This window comes from Podarcis liolepis (assembly GCF_965112155.1).
Source record: "Podarcis liolepis genome assembly, chromosome: 2".
NCBI classification, from domain to species: domain Eukaryota; kingdom Metazoa; phylum Chordata; class Lepidosauria; order Squamata; family Lacertidae; genus Podarcis; species Podarcis liolepis.
This window is the reverse complement of record NC_139555.1, coordinates 104,734,391-104,752,611: the sequence shown is the minus strand read 5'-3', so window position 1 is coordinate 104,752,611 and position 18,221 is coordinate 104,734,391. Positions and strand designations below refer to the sequence as shown.

Sequence of the window (18,221 nt, the reverse complement as noted above, 5' to 3'; positions counted from 1 at the left end):
GCAGGGCGGAGCTCGGGAGTGGGAGGAGAATGGGGCGTGGCTGCATCAGAGGGGAGGGGCGTGGCTTGGCCGCGGTGGGCGTGGCTCTCCGCCCGTCTCCAACCCCGAGAGGCTTCCTCGGAGATTCAGGTTGCGGCTCCGGTGTCGTCGGAGCTACGCTTCTGCTGCAACTTCTTCGCAACTTTCTCCTGGCTTGGCCCGAGTCGCGGCCGCGATGTCCTCGGTGCAGGTGCTTTACCCTCCCAACGTGCACCGCTGCAGCATGCTCAGCTCGGCGGCGTTCCCCAAAGACGAGCCGGCACAGGGTGAGTTGCTCCGCGGCCGCGGCGGAGGCGCAGTTCGGGGGAGACTGGGGCGGACGCGCGGGGGCTGCGAGAGGGCGCCTCCGAGGTCCGCGGCTTGATAAGACTCGGATCAGAGCGGATCCCTCTTCTTGCAATGGGGTCTGACTCGTCTTTGCCCTCTGAGGATCCTCACGCTGCCCATCGGGAGGCAGCGGGCTTCCTGCTGCCCGGTGTCAAAACTTCTGAGAGCCCACCAAAATAAAAAAGGGGGGATACTTCTTAGCTGCACAAGCTTATATTGGCTTTGCATTATCGGTTTAATTCTCGCAGCCTCGTGCAAACCTAATTTGCTGAGAGTTTTCTACGAGAGGTTCCCTAACTCCTCGCGCTCCTCCGAATGAGCGACAGGGAGATCGAATGAATAGCCGTCCCGCGGAAGGTGACATCCCCTCTCTGATCGGAGGCTGCAGTGCGTGGCCGGATCGTTGACACGAGTCTGCGATCAGATTGCTTTTAGTCAGCGCTGGGGATCCATGGAGCGACGACGCGTCCCCGCGCCAAATGCCTTAAAGCCGTTCGCGGGGCCGTGAAGCTCCGCTTCTCCTCCGCTCCTTTTCTTTGATCCGCTTGCTATGAATGCGAATTAACGATGGAAGCCAAATCTTGGGCTAAAAGATTCCCGCATTGCAGGGGGTTGGGATGGATGACCCCGGTGGCCCCTTCCAGCTTCTATGATTCCGTCAGTGTGTCGTACATTTGCAGAAGTTGGAGCGGTTATTTCCTCGGCTGTGGGAGGGGGCGCGCGGCTCTTGAGAAACTCTTCTCCGGGAGATTTCCATTCGGTTGCCTGTTGCCAAGTGCGACTAGGGGAGCAGCCGAGTTCCCGCTCAGTGCTGACCTCTGCAGGCGGCGGCTGCTTTTCTGCGTTCTTTTGCTACTGCGTTTAAATCTTCATTATTTTTCCCCCCAACTTGTTTCTCACCGTTGGACTTGCAACTCCCACCGTCCACAAAACCCTTAGCTATACTGGTTAGGACTGGCAGTAGTTGAACAGCATCCAACAGGCAACAGGTTCCCCACCCCTGGCAAACCAGTTCGGCTTGTCGCTCACTGGGTGACACTGGGCCCAGTCACCACTGCTCTGCCTAACCTACTTTTTACAGGACTGATGTTGCTAAGAGGGCAAGATGGGGGCGAGCGAGAAAGCCGTGCAAGGTGGCCTTTGAGCTTCTCTGAAGGAAATGTGGGAGATAAACGTGTACACATATTAAACACCCATTGGTGTCCACTGAGTTGAATGGGGGGGGAGAGGAGAAGGAACTTGGCTTGTTTTCTGCACATGGCCTTGAAACCATCCCAGAGTGGACTCCTTTGTGTCACAACAGCTGTCAAAAAAAAGAATAAGCAGTCCGCTGGCTGGGTCGGCAGACTTTGCTGACCAGAAAGAGTGTCACCCTTGAAAATAATTGACCTCTTCTCCTTTGCCGCTCTTTCAACGTATTTCACATAATGGCCTCCTTTATTGTTACAACGACCCTGTAAGATAGGCCAGTAATGTTATCTGCATCGGTGAGTTCGTAGCAGAGGCAAGGTTTAAAGGAGGCCTTTCTCAGCTCTCTGCCTTTTCCGTCACTCAGCTGCACAGGCAACAACAACGGGCCGGCCCAAGACACTTTGCTGCCTGAGGCAAGGGACACGGCACACCTACACAAACACACACACACAAGCTGGTCAAACTGGCAGCTCGGCGCCTGTCCCAGGACAACACCACCCACATTCCCTGAGGCTTGCTTAGGGGGACACTCCCCCCCACAAGACTTTCTGCTGCCTGAGGGAATTATCTCACTCTGCCTAATGGTAGGGCCAGGCCTGTGTGACACCCCCAGCACCTGTACCTATAGTAAATGGGGTTCTCCTTTGTTTTATTGACACAGGGAGATGACTGAAAATCTAGGCTACCTAGAAAAATATGTTGGCATGATCCTTTCCTCCTCTGCTCAATGACTGCTTGCCCATGAGGAAGAAACACACTAGTGTGTCGTCGTATTTTGCATCCCTCTGGGCCATTCCCAGTGATTTATTTTGGGAATGATGCTTTGGGACTTTGGCCTCGCAGCTTTATCCCACGTGGCTGTGCTTGTGTTGTCTCCCACAAAGGTACACAATCAACAAAGGTGCCTGTTTCTCTGTCCAGCAGGCGGGAAACGGCATGTTTCCTGGGAATCTGGTGCGGCAAACTCCTGTCCCGTCAAGGCACCCAAACCCACAGGCTAGCCCTCTCTCGGGGCTGAGCAAACATCGCCTCTGCCTCATGGCTCTGCCTTGCTCTGTGACGTGGGCAGTCCCGTATCAAAGCGTTTGTGGCTATTCCTCCCTGTCTCCAGGGACATTTCTGGCATTCCAAGGGAGCTTAGATAGATATGACAAGGCTTGGCTTATCGTTTGGAAGCTTATCATTTTGAAGCCCGCCTTTGCGGGAAAGTGAAACTTGCTCTGCTGCGATGGAAAAGGTGATGTGGTCATCTGGTGTGTCGCTGGATGATTTGGGGGTATCTGCTCGGCTGCAACGTGCACCTCCTCGATTTATTGAGTCAATGGGATTGTTGTTGTTAGTCACTTCCGTAGCTGGCTCACGCCCTGCTTGAAAGAGGAAAGGATTTATGGCTGAGAATACGCAACGTGTGCTCGGATTGATCAGCCCCAAGTCCTTGTGCTGGTGGCAGATATGCATTGAGGCCGATCCTATAATATTAGTAAAACGCAGCCTTTTGAAAGGAAGATGTGGCGAACCCCTGCTATGCAGTGATATATGTAGCTAAATACAAAGCCTGGGTTTCTTTATTATAGCATTGGAGGCTGGCTGCTGGTGATATGGTTTGGCTAACTTTTGACCTAGGCAGCCAAGAGTGTGTTACACGCCACGGCCTTTTCACTTCCATTTCCAGAATGCAAAAGTGGTGTCATAGAAGGGGGTGCATTGGCTAGTGCCGTGGGTTTGCAAAACAGCAGTTTTTGTCTTTGTTGACGTATGTTCTGAATGGCTGAGCGGCTGGTCTGAATTTGTGGCAGGAAATACTTTGGGTCAGCTAAGGTAGTTGGGTCCAGACCTTGAGAGAGCGCTGCTGTGCTCCTTATTAGGGAGAGCTGTGCAGAACAGGAAAGGTCCTACGAACTGCAACAAGACTGCAATACCTCTAGGGCCGCCTTTTCCGGTCCTTGAGGTTTGAACTGACCCTGTGCTTATCATTTGAGGCTCTTCTTCATGCGCCCCCTTCATGAGAGGCCTGGAGGGAGGCAACACGAGACTGGGACTTTTCTGCGGTGGCTCCCCCCACTTGTGGAATACTCTCCCCTGGGATGCTCACTGGATGCCTTCATTACAGGCAAAAACGTTTCTCTATAACCAGGCCTGGGGCTATCCATCCATTGTCTTTTAAACTGTGTGTGGGTTATTGATTTTGTTTGCCACTATGGTATTTATAGGGACGTGGGTGGCGCTCTGGGTTAAACCACAGAGCCTAGGACTTGCCGATCAGAAGGTCGGCGGTTCGAATCCCCGCAACAGGGTGAGCTCCCATTGCTCAGTCCCAGCTCCTGCCCACCTAGCAGTTTGAAAGCACGGCAAAGTACAAGTAGATAAATAGGTACCACTCCAGCGGGAAGGTAAACGGCGTTTCTGTGCGCTGCTCTGGTTCGCCAGAAGCAGTTTAGTCATGCTGGCCACATGACCCGGAAGCTGTCTGCGGACAAATGCCACCTCCCTCAGCCAGTAAAGCGAGATGAGCGCTGCAACCCCAGAGTCGTTCACGACTGGACCTAACAGTCAGGGATCCCTTTACCCTTTACCTTTACGGTATTTATATTTGTGTTTTTATATTGTAAACTGTCTTGTGATCCTCAAATGAACAGCAGTATAGACGTTTAATAAATGAATAATAAACAAACTTGTACCACCATGGCAATGAAGGGGGCGCCGGGAGAAACTCTATGCCTTCTCCTGAACACTCAGGGTCTCTGGTCAAGCAAATCTAGGGGAGTAGGGGGGAGCAAATCTGTATTTTAAGACTGCAGGTATTTTTTTTAAGTGGGTGGGTGGGACGCTGGGAGAAGTTGTGCCACTTGCTATTTAATTAAAGAGACGCAAGGCCAGCAGAGTGTCCCTCTCGCCCCGTGAATCAGTGGAGGCGGAGGGCGAGGAAAGGTTTCCCCACCTCTTTCTCCTACTTCACAGCCGTTGCTGGTTGCAACTCAGCCCACACTTCGGAAAGACGAAAGAGGGCTGATTGAGCGATGGCTTTTGATGTCCAAGGCAGGAGAGCTGCCGAAGCTACCAAGAGCTGGGCTCAGGCAGCAAAAATGCGGGGTGGGGTCCGGGGAGCGCGTCGATGCAGAGCATTTGCTAGCGGACTTTGCAAGCGCCAACTTTAAAATAGAATATCGCACGTGGGTCAACAAGCGGCGGCGGCGAGGAGAAGCGTCCTCGCGCGCCTCTCCTCGATTGGCTGCCGCTGCCTTTCCAATTCGTTTAAAGGACTCCTGCCTGCTGCGCACCCCGCCCCGTTTTCATTGCCGTGCGCGCTTCTCCCTCCCTCGACGGTTTCAAAGCCTCGCCCTGTCGGCGGCCGAAAAGAACTCCTCCTTTTACCCCCACACACGCCTCTTCTGATTGGCTCGGCTTTTTCGCGGCTTCCTCCAGCTCGCCCCGCCATTGGCTAAGGTCGGCGTGGAGTTGGAACGTTCGTAAAAGCGAAGGAATTCCGAGGCGCACGCGGTGGGGGAGGAGCGGCCACACACATACACACAAGCGCACGCGAGGCAATATTGGCCGGAGAGTGACCGACTGACCAGGCCATGCTCTTGGCTCAAGGCCCCATTTGCCACCAGGGTCCCGAAGGGCCGCCGGCCGCCGATGCCGCCGAAGAGGAGCCTCGCTCCGCGGGTAACAACAAGGAGCACGTGGGGCGATTTTTGTGAATGGAGCGAGCGTGGTGGTTTTCGTTGTTGTTGTTTGCAAGCAAACCGCAGCCGGTGTGGGTGTCTGGCTGGCTGGGCGGGTCCCGGCACAACTCGCCACGCTGATGCGCTGCTTTCCTTTTCTCCATCCCCCGCAGGGAAGGCGACCTTGGAGACGCGCTACCGCTTGGGAGCGTTGATTGGGAGCGGCGGTTTCGGCACCGTCTACGCGGGGACCCGGCTCAGCGATTCTCTCCCGGTGAGTGACCGATCGGCGTCTTTTCTCTCCATATATCGCGCGTGCATGTGTAGATACACGTATTATGTACATTATAGAGACACACACACAAACACACACGTAAATATACATAATACGTATATCTACACATGCACTGAAATGACCAAATGCAGCACCAGGAGTCGACCGGCGGCTTTTAGGAGAGATGGAAATAAATGGTATACAGTGGTACCTCGGGTTAAGTACTTAATTCGTTCCGGAGGTCCGTTCTTAACCTGAAACTGTTTTTAACCTGAAGCACCACTTTAGCTAGTGGGGCCTCCCGCTGCCGCCGTCCTGCGATTTCTGTTCTCATCCTGAAGCAAAGTTCTTAACCCGAGGTACTATTTCTGGGTTAGCGGAGGCTGTAACCTGAAGCGTCTGTAACCCGAGGTACCACTGTATTGTGTAGGGGGACACACATAATCAATCAATTGGTCACTTCTTTTACTTAAAGAACATCCCCAACGTTATATAAAATAGATATAAAGCAAGAATAAAAACAACCTGAAACACTCACAATAATATGCATAAAAGGGCATTAAAAGTTCTTAACCTGAGGTACTATTTCTGGGTTAGCAGAGTCTGAAACCTGAAGCGGCTGTAACCCGAGGTACCACTGTATTAGGGTTGTGCGATTCTGGGGGCTGGAGTGGAATTAATGATCCTTGCGAGAGAGAAGAAAGAGAAGCCAGCAGCAAACAAAAGGGGAGGGGGAGGCGTGACTCTTGCTCCAATTTGGGGCTGCACCCAGGTTATCGGCTGGGTTTCCCTTTCTCCAACCTGTTCTGCCTCTCAGAGGGTGTGTTAGTGTCCTGGGTGAGTGATGCGCCTGGACTCCTGGCTATGCTCTGTGCTGCTCGCTAAGCCTTTGGCTCCACTTCAGGCGCTTGGAGCACACACTGGCTCATCAGTCTGGTTTCCTGGTAATAATTATTAAGGAAGGAGAGAGAGAGCACAAGCAACAGTCATCCCGTGACGAGGAAGGCACCACTGCTGTTTAATATACAGTATGTGCAGTAGCCACGCAGGGCTATGCTGAGTTCCGAACTTGGAAATCAATGCAGCGGTAGTAGTTTAATAATACACAGCTGCAGCAAATGATGCACACCTGTTTATCTGCTATTGGCTGTGCTTGAGTTACAAAATGTATGCATGTTGCATTGGTTGTGTGTGACTTACAGGTGTGTTAAGTCACTGTCGTCAGAGGGCAAAATCCTGGGTGTTCTGAAGGGAGGGGTTGGGAAGGTGTGGAAATTCCCTGGTTCTGTATTTTTTCAAAAACTTATGGGGGTGCAGAGTCAAAAGCATTAGGACTGGATACTGAGGCGAGGGGCGGTATGCTATTTTGAAGCTTGAATAAAACAAGCCCTGAGAAGAGAAATTGTGGTGGCTTTCTCTTTGGAAGGGAGTGTAGCTCCATTGTGGGGTTTTAAAGGTATTCTTATTCCCAAAGGGACAGAATGGCTACTACACCGCTGTTTCCCAAATTTGGGTCTCCAGCTGTTTTTGGACTACAATTCCTATCAACCCTGACTATTGGTCCTGTTAGCTAGGGGTGATGGAAGTTGTAGTCCGAAAGCAGCTGGACACCCAAGTCTGGGAAACATGGATCTATACTTTTAAGAGCTCTCAATCAAGTAAATTCAGGTGTTGCTAAGAAAAAATAATTACAAAAACACCAAACCCCCTGGCTGTACATTTGCAGCCATAAATGGAAAACCCACTATTTTCAACGTAGTTCTCTCTATTGCTGAGAGGTGGGGGTAGGGAGGGGCTGTATACTTTTCCAGGAAGGAGACGTTAAGACCTTACTTCTAATAGAGAGCATTGAAACAAGTAATGTGGTATGCTCTTTCCTTCAGAATCTTACATTATAAGGGGCATTTCTGTTAGGGCAATCTCAAGCCTAAAATGACATGTGCTGAAATTGAAGAATAATCAATACTCTCTCGGCAGAGCCTTTGGTAAGGCTTGGTAAAGAAATGCAACAACTCCATGAGAAAATACTACATTGTTCAATTTAGACATTTCAGTTTGTTGAAATTCTGGTTTGCATGGCGTTAAAATATTTGTGAGAAACTCTGCATTAGACAGGTACCAAGTAGGCCTTATTGATAAACTTGCTTATATATAATCTTGAAGCTTCAGCAACCTGCCATGGGTTGGAATCCTTTCATAGCTTGCGGAAGATGACTTTCCTTTGTGCAAAGTTGCTGGATCTGGGTTGCAGCAGGGCTGGCTTCAAGTTTGAATGGGGTCTTGAGTGAAGCGCCCCCTGGTGGCAACATGGCTGGCAGCTGGGTCTGGCCACCATATACAGTGGTGCCTCGCAAGACGAAATTAATTCGTTCTGCGAGTTTTTTCGTCTTGCAAATTTTTCGTCTTATGAAGCACGGTATTAACGGTTTTAAGAAAAAGGAAACAAACTCGCAAGACGTTTTCGTCTTGCGAAGCAAGCCCATAGGGAAATTCATCTTGTGAAGCAACTCAAAAAACGAAAGACTCTTTCGTCTTGCGAGGCATTTGTCTTGCGAGGCATTCGTCTTGCGAGGTACCACTGTAAATCATTCCTCTCTGGGGTATTGTGGGGAAATGGCAGCTGGGCTTGGCTGCCCAGTTCTGCTTGGAGCACTGAGTTGGAAATAAAGAAATACAGTGGTACCTCAGGTTACATACACAATTTGTTGTGGCATTTTTTGTGTGTGGAACAGAGCCTTTTTGAAGTACAGTGGTACCTCGGGTTACATACGCTTCAGGTTACAGACTCCGGTAACCCAGAAATAGTGCTTCAGGTTAAGAACTTTGCTTCAGGATGAGAACAGAAATCGTGCTCCGGTGGCGCAGCAGCAGCAGGAGGCCCCATTAGCTAAAGTGGTGCTTCAGGTTAAGAACAGTTTCAGGTTAAGTACAGACCTTCGGAACGAATTAAGTACTTAACCCGAGGTACCACTGTGAACAAATCATAAGGGAGCCCAAGGCAGGTGTTGGTGGCGAACCCCTAGCAGTTGCCCAAGGATGCCTAATAATAATAAATTATTTATACCCTGCCCTTCCCTGTTCAGAAAACCGGGCTCAGGGCAGCTAACAACAAATTTAAAACACTTAATTCATGCAACAAAAACAGCATAAAATACAGTATAAACCGTGAATAACAATAAATTCAGAATTCAAAAAACAGTTTAGGGGGGAAATCTTGGCACTTCCCCCAGGCTTGCAGCCTGACCCGAGACGGGTCACAACAGCCATGCTTATCGCCGTGCATAGTGAAATGGGGTTTGTGCTAAAGGTGGATCCCAAATAGTGCTGTGAATTCTGCAGTAGGCTTTGCCTCCTAACAGCATTCTCCTTCCCTCCTTTTGCAGGTGGCCATCAAATATGTTGCCAAAGACAGAGTCTTGCAATTCCAACACATGGTGAGTTGCTGCCCTTTTGCGCCGTTTCTCTTCCCGTTGAGGCCGCCTGACTCGTTGAGCGGCGGTGCCAGAGGTTGCTCTCATGCCTGTCTCCCTTTCTCTCTCTTTCCTTCCTTTCTTCCTTTTCCAGAACGGCACCCTGGTCCCGCTGGAAGTGGTACTGCTGAAGAAGGTGTCTTCCTCGGGCTGCCGAGGCGTCATCCGCCTCCTGGATTGGTTTGAGCAGCCCGACGCCTACTTCATCGTGATGGAGCGCCCCCTCGTCTCCCAGGACCTGTTTGATGTCATCACCGACAGGGGTCCGCTCCCCGAAAGCCTGGCCGCCGGCTACTTCCGGCAAGTGGTGGAGGCGGTGCGCCATTGCCACCTCTGCGGTGTTTTGCACCGAGACATCAAGGACGAGAACATTCTAGTCGACCTCCTGCAGGGAGACCTAAAGCTCATAGACTTTGGCTCGGGGGCGTTGCTTCGGGATGCTCCCTATACAGATTTTGATGGTGAGTGTGCGTGCGAGAGAGAGAGAGAATGCCAGAGACCACCACTCGGCGACAGGGCACACACGCTTTGCTTGCAAAAGGGTCCTGGGTTCAAGTTCTGACACCTCCAGGCAGGGCAGAAAGATTTGACAGCAGCTACACTGTTGTCGGTGTCAGCAAGCTGTTGCCAACCTTTGGGCTTGTGGTTCTTTATATATGTGTGTGTGTGTGTGTTTGTGTATAGTACAAATAAGAAAACATACATATTTACAGAAAGAAAATACAAAAGAAAAAGAAAATACATATAACCAAGGGGAAAAAATTAGAGAGTATTTTGTCTCTTTTAATATTTACAGTTATTTATACCTCTATAAAATGCTATTCACAATAAAGGAGTGAAGTGAAAGATAAGATATCAGAAAAAAGAAAAAAAGAACAAAGAAAAAATAAAGAAGTAAAAGAGAAGGATCATAGGTGAATTTTTTTTAAAGTATATAAGTACTCACAGTACATAGCCGTTTCCCATCTATATTTATATTCAATTGTATAATTTCATCTTGTCCTTATCTACCTTAAATAAAGTGTTTTTTAAGTGTGGTTCAAAACATCTGGTGGGCACCAGGTTGACGGCTCCATGGGATTGAGTGGTCCCGGTGCAAAAGGTGGCAGGTTTTTTTGGTTTTGCAGAGAAGCACCCAGGAAGGAAACAAGCTAGGAACACAAATCAATGTTGGCGGGTGGGGAGGTCAACCTCAGCCATATTTTTTGCAGACTTTGGCCTAAATCTGAACCATAGTTCAGACCTCTGGCAACAGCTGATTGTCTCTTCCTCTTAGCAGCCTTCTAGGAAGGAGAGTGAGATGAGGAGATGTCAGAAAGAGAGAAGGGAGAGAGAAAAGGGGTGGCAGGAAGAGTGGAAAGGGATAGTCCCGCCCACTGCTGGCTTCGTCCTTCTCTCACAGACAGGAGTGTGGCCCTGAGGAATATGGCCGTTGGTGGGAACAAATATTTCCTCCCCACCCCAGTGTCAGAGGAACTGTCTGAAAATGTGCTGCAGTCTCCCTATGAGAGGTACAGTGGTGCCTCGCAAGACGAAAAGAATCCGTTCTGTGATTCTCTTCGTCTAGTGGTTTTTTCGTCTTCCGAAGCAAGCCCATTGAAGGATTAGCGTATTAGTGGCTTTTAGCGGCTTATCTGCTGATCGGATCAGCTGATAAGCGGCTTAGCGGCTTAGAAAAAAGGGGGGAGGGGAAAAAACCAGCAGGAACTCGCAAGACATTGTCATCTTGCAAAGCAAGCCCATAGGAAATTCGTTTTGCGAAGCACCTCCAAAACGGAAAACTCTTTCGTCTAGCGAGTTTTCCGTCTTGCGAGGCATTCGTCTTGCGGGGCACCATTGTACAGGAAGTTGTTATGTGGAGGTTTGAGCAATTCAGTGTGTCCCCGCGTCCGGTTTCCACATAGCAAAGCACATTATGGGCCATTGCCAATGTAAAATCAGAGGCCTTGGGTTGTGCCTTTTGTATTTGACCGAGGGGGGCGCGCGCAAAGTATAGATCTGAAGGTTGTCTTCTGAGCGTTTGTAAAGTATGCTAAAGGCCTAAACGGTCTGCTCTGTTCATAGGTTGACCGGCCTTTTTCTTGCTGAGAGATGCCATTGTTGCATCTTTTGGATAAACACAGGTTGCAAAATAAAGTCTTGCGGCAGCTTAATTTTTGGCCTGAAGGTGTACACTCTTATTGCTGTCACGTTGGATGACTTAGTCCTTAATTCAGTGTAGCCATTCTGGTTTACACTCTTCCTCCCCCCCCCCCCCGCCCCCAGTGTTTACACGGAGAAGAAATTCCAGTTGGTCAGTGGTAATTGTTAGCTGGTCTGTTTGTATGCGCAGTTGCTCCAGATTGCCTCATCTGTATTGGTGTTCTCTTGTGTGTGTAAGGTCATTGGCCTAGAAGTCACTGGCCTGTAAACCTGATTTCACATTGCAGTACCTCAAAATGCAGGTAAAGGTTCGTACGATGGAATGTTGTTGCACAGAAATCAATTCTCTCTCGGGGCATTTGTTTATTTATGGAGGATCATTTATAATCTTGAGGATGTTTCCAACGCAGAGTGGATCTGCTGAAATCAACGAGTCCCTGTCTGTTAATTTCAGTGGGTTTTTATTCTGAGACACGACCCGCAATTTCACTTATCCCCTCGAAAATCCCTCTCTTCCCATCTCTCATTCTGCTTGTGTCTTGCCTTTTACGTTGCAAACATTTCTTATTATTGGTGCTTTGTAAGCATAAAAATACTTTTAAGTAAAAAAAGACTGTCGAGAAAACACCCCATTTTACAGATGGGAGGACGGGAGACTGAGGCTGGAGCAGCAGTACACCAGTGCCAATTCATCGTGGAAGTCTCATATATGGGGGAACCTGCTGCCCTAGGCTTCTTTGGGAAGAAATTGTGGGATATAGATTTAATAAATAACACAAACATTTCATATCTGGTTCTTGAAATTTAGGCAATGGTGGTGGTCCTGCTCAACATGGGTGAGGAAGGGGCAACCTGGGAGTGATTTGGTAGCTCTGTTTCTGGTTCCTTTGGCGCCTCTCCAGGTATGTTTTCACCGGCTCCTTTCCATTCTTACAGGCACCCGGGTATACAGCCCTCCTGAGTGGATAAAATACCACCGGTACCATGGCGTGTCTGCCACTGTGTGGTCCTTGGGCGTGCTGCTCTATGACATGGTGTGCGGGGACATCCCTTTTGAGCGCGACGAAGATATCCTCCTTGGGAAACTCCACTACCACTGCAGGGTATCCTCAGGTACAGACGCTACCCTAGACCCAGGCCAGTGGATATTTGCAAGGGTGCAAGAAGAGGCTGTATCTCAGTTTACCCTGAGAGAGATGTTAGTCCACAGAATGCCAAAGTTAATTAGCTGATCTTTAGCAGGGGTCAGCAAACTGCGGCCCACCGGGCTCATAAATCCGGCCCGTGGACCCTGCTGCCCGTTCGGTCAGTCCCCGCGCTAAACCGGCGCGGCGGCTGACTTTCGTGACACTGGCACGGCTTTGGATTGGCTATAGGAAGCTCCTGCAGCCAATCAAAAGCGCCGGATGCCTCTGGGCGACACCCCTTCCTTCCCACTGAGACGGCCGTGTGTGGCCAAGAGCTGAGCGGGAGGAAGCGGTGGCACCGGGGAGGCTGCCTCCACCGCCCAGGCCAGCGGCCTGGGCTCTGGCCCCTGGCTGAGGCAGAGGATGATGACGCTGCCGAACATGCGTCGGGGAGGGGGGTCCTTTCAGGAGAGGGTGGGTCCGGCCCTCACAAGGTCTGAGGGACAGTGGACTGGCCCCCTCCTGAAAAAGTTTGCTGACCCCTGATCTTTAGGACAAGTTTTCTTTTTCTTTCTTTCTTTTTCCAGTCAAGATGCTTATTTTTGTTAGACCAGCAATTTCACCCTTGGGTTCCTTAAGAATTCTTAATGTATGCTTCTTCAATTTGGCAACTCCTTTGTGACTTAATTTGTCACTGAGCCCTGGAGTGCCACAGTGGTTTGGACTATGGAGCGTTGGTAGGCTCATGTGACAGGATACTGCCCTTGGGGGCGGATTGGCCTACCTCATAAAAGCTGGTTGAAGTCTACTCCATCTGCATAGCACTTCCTGTTTCGTTCAGTTGAAATGAGCGTTGTTGAATTGAATAGACTGTGCTCCACTGTAAATAATATCCTGAATACCCTTAGGGAAACTAATAATCTTCCGACTCCTGTTCTTATCTCTTAAAATAGGACTAATTGTTGGACATTGTGGGATAAGTTCTTAATGAGGTGCAAGGCACGAAGTGCTTTGCAAGACAGGGATAACATAACTCAAGTTGGCAGATCATGAGGCTGTTAGAGTCATGGGTTTGAGCCCAACTACAACTCCCATCATCCCTAGCTAGCACAACCCAATGGTCAGGGATGATAGGAATTGTAGTCCAAAACTGCTGGAGACCCAAGTATGGGGAACACTGGACTTAGATGATCCTCGTGGGCCATTCCTGCAATTCTTTTATTCAATGATATGAGGAAGGGCTGTAGCTCACTGGCAGAAGGCCCTAGATTCAATCTCTCCAGGTAGGGTTTTGTGGAAAAGGATACTTCCTGAAGTTCTGGAAAGCTGCTTGCAGCCAGAGTTAGGCCACGGGCAGCGTTAGAAACTCAGATATCTAAGCTTAGGCACCAAATGGCTCCTTAAACCAAGGATAACACCAAAACAGAATGTCTGGTTGCCATTTTTTGGGCAAGATGGCTCTAAAGTCTTATATTTTGAAGGATGGGAGTGACTGTGATTGACTATCAGTTAAACATCTGACTAGTTCAGATGATAACCCTGAGCCTATAGGTTAAGAACTTTAGGAACTTTAAACAAGAAAAGTTACTTGATCCAGGGACAGTCCACATACATATTGGCCTATTCCTACCTCTTTTTCTTAATGGTGACACGGACCATTCATAATGTAACAATATTCTTCACAGCTGTGTGAGGAGGGCAGTGGGATGGGTTAATTGAAGATGAGCTACAGCAATCAGCTATAACGTCGTTCACTGCCCCTTCTTGGGCTGCACAGGGAAAGCATTTTGGTTCCTGAAATTCATTCCAATTGTGCCGATAAAATGTAACGGACAGGATTCTACAGGATGTGTTATTAGTATGTGGAAACAGTTAAGATCCAAGGATCCCCAGGCTTGCACCTCCAGACGGTGGAGATGTCAGGCACCGTCCTGGGGCCAGGGCACCTTCACTTGGTCGCAAGTGGCCAATAGCCAGGTGCAAAATACGCCTGGCTAATTTCAAACACTGGCCCACAGGTTCAAAAACTGTGGTCCGCGAGCTTCATTCAGGTGATTTGCAGTGCGACCACATTCAATGTTTATATTTTCTCGAAGTATGTATTGCTTCTTTTGTTTCTTATGTTGTGTTTGATGCTGTTCCGATACGGTACTACAATATCTAAGAAATGAAAAAGCCATAAAAACACAAAGCACATCACAACTACTACAGCAGGCAGAAAAACCATCAAATGGGGTGCCAAGACCCTCAGCAGTTTCCAAGTGGTCCCTGGTGGTTGTGGAAACAGGTTAGGAACCCCCGGTGTAGGGAGAGTTGAGCTTTCCTGAGCAATGCCTTAACTCCGTGCAACTTCCTGTGTGTTCCTATTGGGCGGTGTAATAACCGTGGTTCTTTCCTGCTTTTGACAGACTGCCGTCACCTGATTGAGTGGTGCCTCTCGCTGGCCCCAGAGAACCGGCCTTCCCTGGAGCAGATCTTGGCCCATCCTTGGCTCCTTGCCTTCTTGGAGCAAGGCGGACGCAAAGCCCAGCAGCCCACAGTCCCCAAAGCCGGCACGAGCCTGTGACTCTGGTGGCCTCTGGAAAGCAGTACTGGGGCGGGCCATCGCAGAAAGGATGGACGTAGCTCGGTTTCTCCTGCGACGACAGGCTGACATACTCGTTATTCCTGCTGATAGCTGAGTTCCTGCCCCTGGGTGGACGACCTATGAAATCCCAGGCCTGGGGCAGGGACGCTGCCCACCCCGACTAGACAGGGGGTCTGGCATGCAGCCCCTGACCCCCAAGACAAAAGAGACCAATGAGCTCTGCTCTGTTTACACAAGGACTGTCCCCTGTCTTCACCAGTGAGGGCTGCAGAAGACTGGCAGCGAGTGAACAGTGTTTGAAGCCGTCCATAATGGCTTCCTCTTGTTACGCCTTTCAGTATTGGGAGTTTGGTGGACCTCTGGACTGACCTTCATGCGCCAGGACTGGATTGGCGTTTTGATGTCACGCCGGGTACGGGGGGTTGTTTCTTCTGGTGGTCAGATGCTTATTTATTTGGCGTGACGTTCCTTTGGTGGGGAGCCCCGGATCCTTCCTCCTCCTCCTGTTGTTGTTTTTTTGCTAAGCCATCATCTACCTGCTGTGGTTTTTTGGGCATAGAAACATTTTCTCTGGCCCAGCTGGGAAGTGACATGGTTATTGTGAACAGCCCCCTGCTTCCATTCCTGTCCAGCCATTCCAAGTCTGAATCCAGTTTCCTCCAGTGCCTTGACTTGATGGGTGTGTGTGTGTGTGTGTGTGTGTGTGTTTTACCCCCTCTTCCTTTCACTTGGGGGAAGTTAAAGGGGTGGCGGGGAGAAAGCGGGCCCCACTTAACCTCATCAATAAGTGAAAACGAGAGAAAAAATAAATCCATGAGTTGCTGGGTTTCTTTGTCGGAGTTGATCGAAACCCCTGGTGCCAGGACTGTCCCGTACAAATGAGGACCTCGAGTTGTGTTTGCCGCTTCGAATTTGAAAGGCAAGATTTTGGAACTTCGGAAAGCACTGGCGCTAGGTATTTTGGCCCTGCCAGCCAGCCAACCACTGACAGCTTGAAGAACTTTCTGTTTCTGTCTCGGCAACTTGATGCTCACAGTGGAAGAGGGGTTAGCCAACTGGGTGCCCACCAGATTTGGAAGTTGCTGTTAAGGCTCCCGACTCACATGAGCCCCAACTTGCACGACTGATGGTCGGGGGATAACGGTGGGAACTGCTAGTCTGGTGGGTACCAAGTTGGCTATTCCTGCTGTCTATTTTTCTCACCAGTTCCCATCTGTCAGCTCCTCCTTCCGGGAGATCTTGAAGTTTGGTCTTCTGCTTGTGGCTGTGGCAGAGTGTTGTTTTCTTCCCCCCCCCTCGCCCCCCAGTGGCTCTGATCCCAGTCCACCCAAGTGGTAGCCTGTAAATGTGAGGTCTTTATTAGCAGAGAAGCAGGCCGGATGGCGCCACAAATATTTTTCTGAAGCTGAACAAATCCTCATTCAGCCACAGGTTGAGTGTCTCCTCACCTTCATTTGTGTGTGTGCGTGTGCTTTGGAATCTGAGAGAACAACAGCATTGACTCTGAATCCTGGAAGTATGTTTCCCTTGGGGGCACCTGAAATAATTAGGCCAACGCCTTCTTGCCTTTTTAATGGGAGGTTGTTCTTCGAAAGAGTGCTGGCAGGGCCTTCGTCAGCTCCTTGCATTGGCCCCAGAGAGGATCTGGGATATGTATTTTTAAGGATAGCTAGTGGGGCCCAGCCTCTGGCAGATTCAAGCCTGAGTGGCGGATCAACGCCCTTCTCTTAGCCCAACTCTCCTCCGATCACTGTAGAATTTGTTTATGCCAAATCACAGGAGGAGAGGCAGATATTAGCGCCACTAAATCTGACAATGGCGAATTGACTTAGGCCAAATTCACGCTGTGTATTTCAAGCACTTTTAAACATTCATGGCTTTTTCCAGAGAATCCTGTGAGCTGCAGTTTAAGGGTGCTGAGAGTTGTTAGGAGACCACCCCCAATTCCCCTACAGTTCCCAGAGTTTCCTATGAAGAGGGATTTAATCGCTGTGAAGGGACTAGTGGTTTCTGAACAACTCTCAGCGCCTCTTAAACTGCTGCTCCCAGAATTCTTTTGGGGGGAAGCCATGGTTGTATCATAGTGCTTTAAACACACGGTGTGAGTTGGCCTTGGATGCTCATCTAGTTATGTCCTCGTTAGCCAGGTATCCACAAATCACAGCCAGCCTTAAGAAGCAAACCTATTGCGTGCTGGTCACAAACCTGCTCCTCTGCAGTACGAAAGAGTCAAGGGTCTTGCATGATGCCACACCGTGTTCAAGATCCAGGGGTAGCTTCCTTTTTCCAGTTCTTACATTGGAAAGGAGAGCGAGAACTCAACCCACTATCCTGAAGACCTTTGGGAAGCAGTGAAGAAACTTTTTGCAGGTGTTTCCAGGGCTCAGTGTGGCAACAAGACTATTCCCCCTTCACACACACACACTAAGGGCGATGCTTCCCTTGCCAGAATAAAGCATACATCCCTCAGGGGCGAGCCAGCAAGTGCCTGTGTAGATCTCTGCGCACACACACCGGTGTGAGACCCCTGTTGAGTTGAGCCAGCCTTGCAACGGTTTCTAATACTGCCTCTCTTGAGGCATACTGACACAAGCAGAGTGCTAGCCAAGGGAGATGGGAGCTGTCAGATTCCAGCCTGGGAATATGCCAGCATCGCTTTCTGAGCCTGCTACCTCTGAGCAATGTTGCTGAAGAATTATTTATATGCCAGTTCAGGATTTGATTTCCTTATCTGTGGATTTGTGTGTGCGTGTGTGAATTTTGTTACTGCCTCCCGTGCACATTTGTGCAACCACATAACACAGTGCCTCGCCCATCGTGGGCTCCATCTACCAAGCCCCTTTCCGGGATTAAATAAACCTTTTATAAGAAAAAAGAAGCAAATCTTGTCTTTCGTTCTTACGTGCAGTTGATCAATCGCGGCGCTCTGCATTTCTGACAGGATCGGATTTAGGTTTGATGAGGCCCTAAGCTACTGAAGGTATTAATGGGGCCCTTTATATGTCCAGCTGTCCTTTGTCAACAACAAATTGTCGCTGTTTTTTGTGTTGAATATATGCTATATGGTAATTTATGGACCTAATAGGTATCTGAAGCCATTTGCACATGCAGAATGTAGTCACCCTATATCTAGAAATGAGCAAACCAGTGATATTTTAGGGAGCAGGCTAGCAGGTGGGGCCCATTACTTACATTATAGGGGCCTACACAACACAAAACACTGTTGCTGTGTGTAGGTTTCATTTTATTTTTTTGTTATATTTTGGAAACGTACATTCAGCTTTTTTTCCCTTTAGTTTTTTTTGGAGGGGCCCTTAAGAGAGTGGGGTCTTAAGCTACAGCTTGTTTAACTTATAATCCAGCACTGAATATTCTGGTGCTGCATGTGTAGCCGCCACC

General features: G+C 49.5%; 1 protein-coding gene across 2 annotated transcripts; it reads left to right on the top strand.

Annotated features, from left to right (window-relative positions):
* The first annotated feature begins 81 nt into the window (after positions 1 to 81).
* LOC310696089 (serine/threonine-protein kinase pim-3-like) lies at positions 82 to 17,697 on the top strand. 2 transcript variants are annotated; one of them, XM_083481249.1, is made up of 6 exons: positions 82 to 305; positions 5,396 to 5,496; positions 8,880 to 8,930; positions 9,061 to 9,427; positions 12,045 to 12,221; positions 14,644 to 17,697. In XM_083481249.1, the coding sequence occupies exons 1-6, from the start codon at positions 215 to 217 to the stop codon at positions 14,799 to 14,801; spliced, it is 945 nt and encodes a 314-aa protein (XP_083337375.1). In that variant the 5' UTR covers positions 82 to 214; the 3' UTR covers positions 14,802 to 17,697. The 2 variants fall into 2 exon arrangements, with proteins under 2 accessions (XP_083337375.1, XP_083337376.1); XM_083481250.1 differs by lacking the exon at positions 82 to 305 and adding an exon at positions 4,850 to 5,223.
* The last annotated feature ends 524 nt before the right edge of the window (positions 17,698 to 18,221 follow it).

Bases quoted from the DNA above. Each gene is read 5' to 3' on its own strand.
- LOC310696089 (XM_083481249.1), top strand. From the start codon at position 215: ATGTCCTCGGTGCAGGTGCTTTACCCTCCCAACGTGCACCGCTGCAGC. The intron at 5,497-8,879 runs GTGAGTGACCGA...CTCCTTTTGCAG, and splicing joins GGCTCAGCGATTCTCTCCCG to GTGGCCATCAAATATGTTGC. The intron at 8,931-9,060 runs GTGAGTTGCTGC...TTCCTTTTCCAG, and splicing joins TCTTGCAATTCCAACACATG to AACGGCACCCTGGTCCCGCT.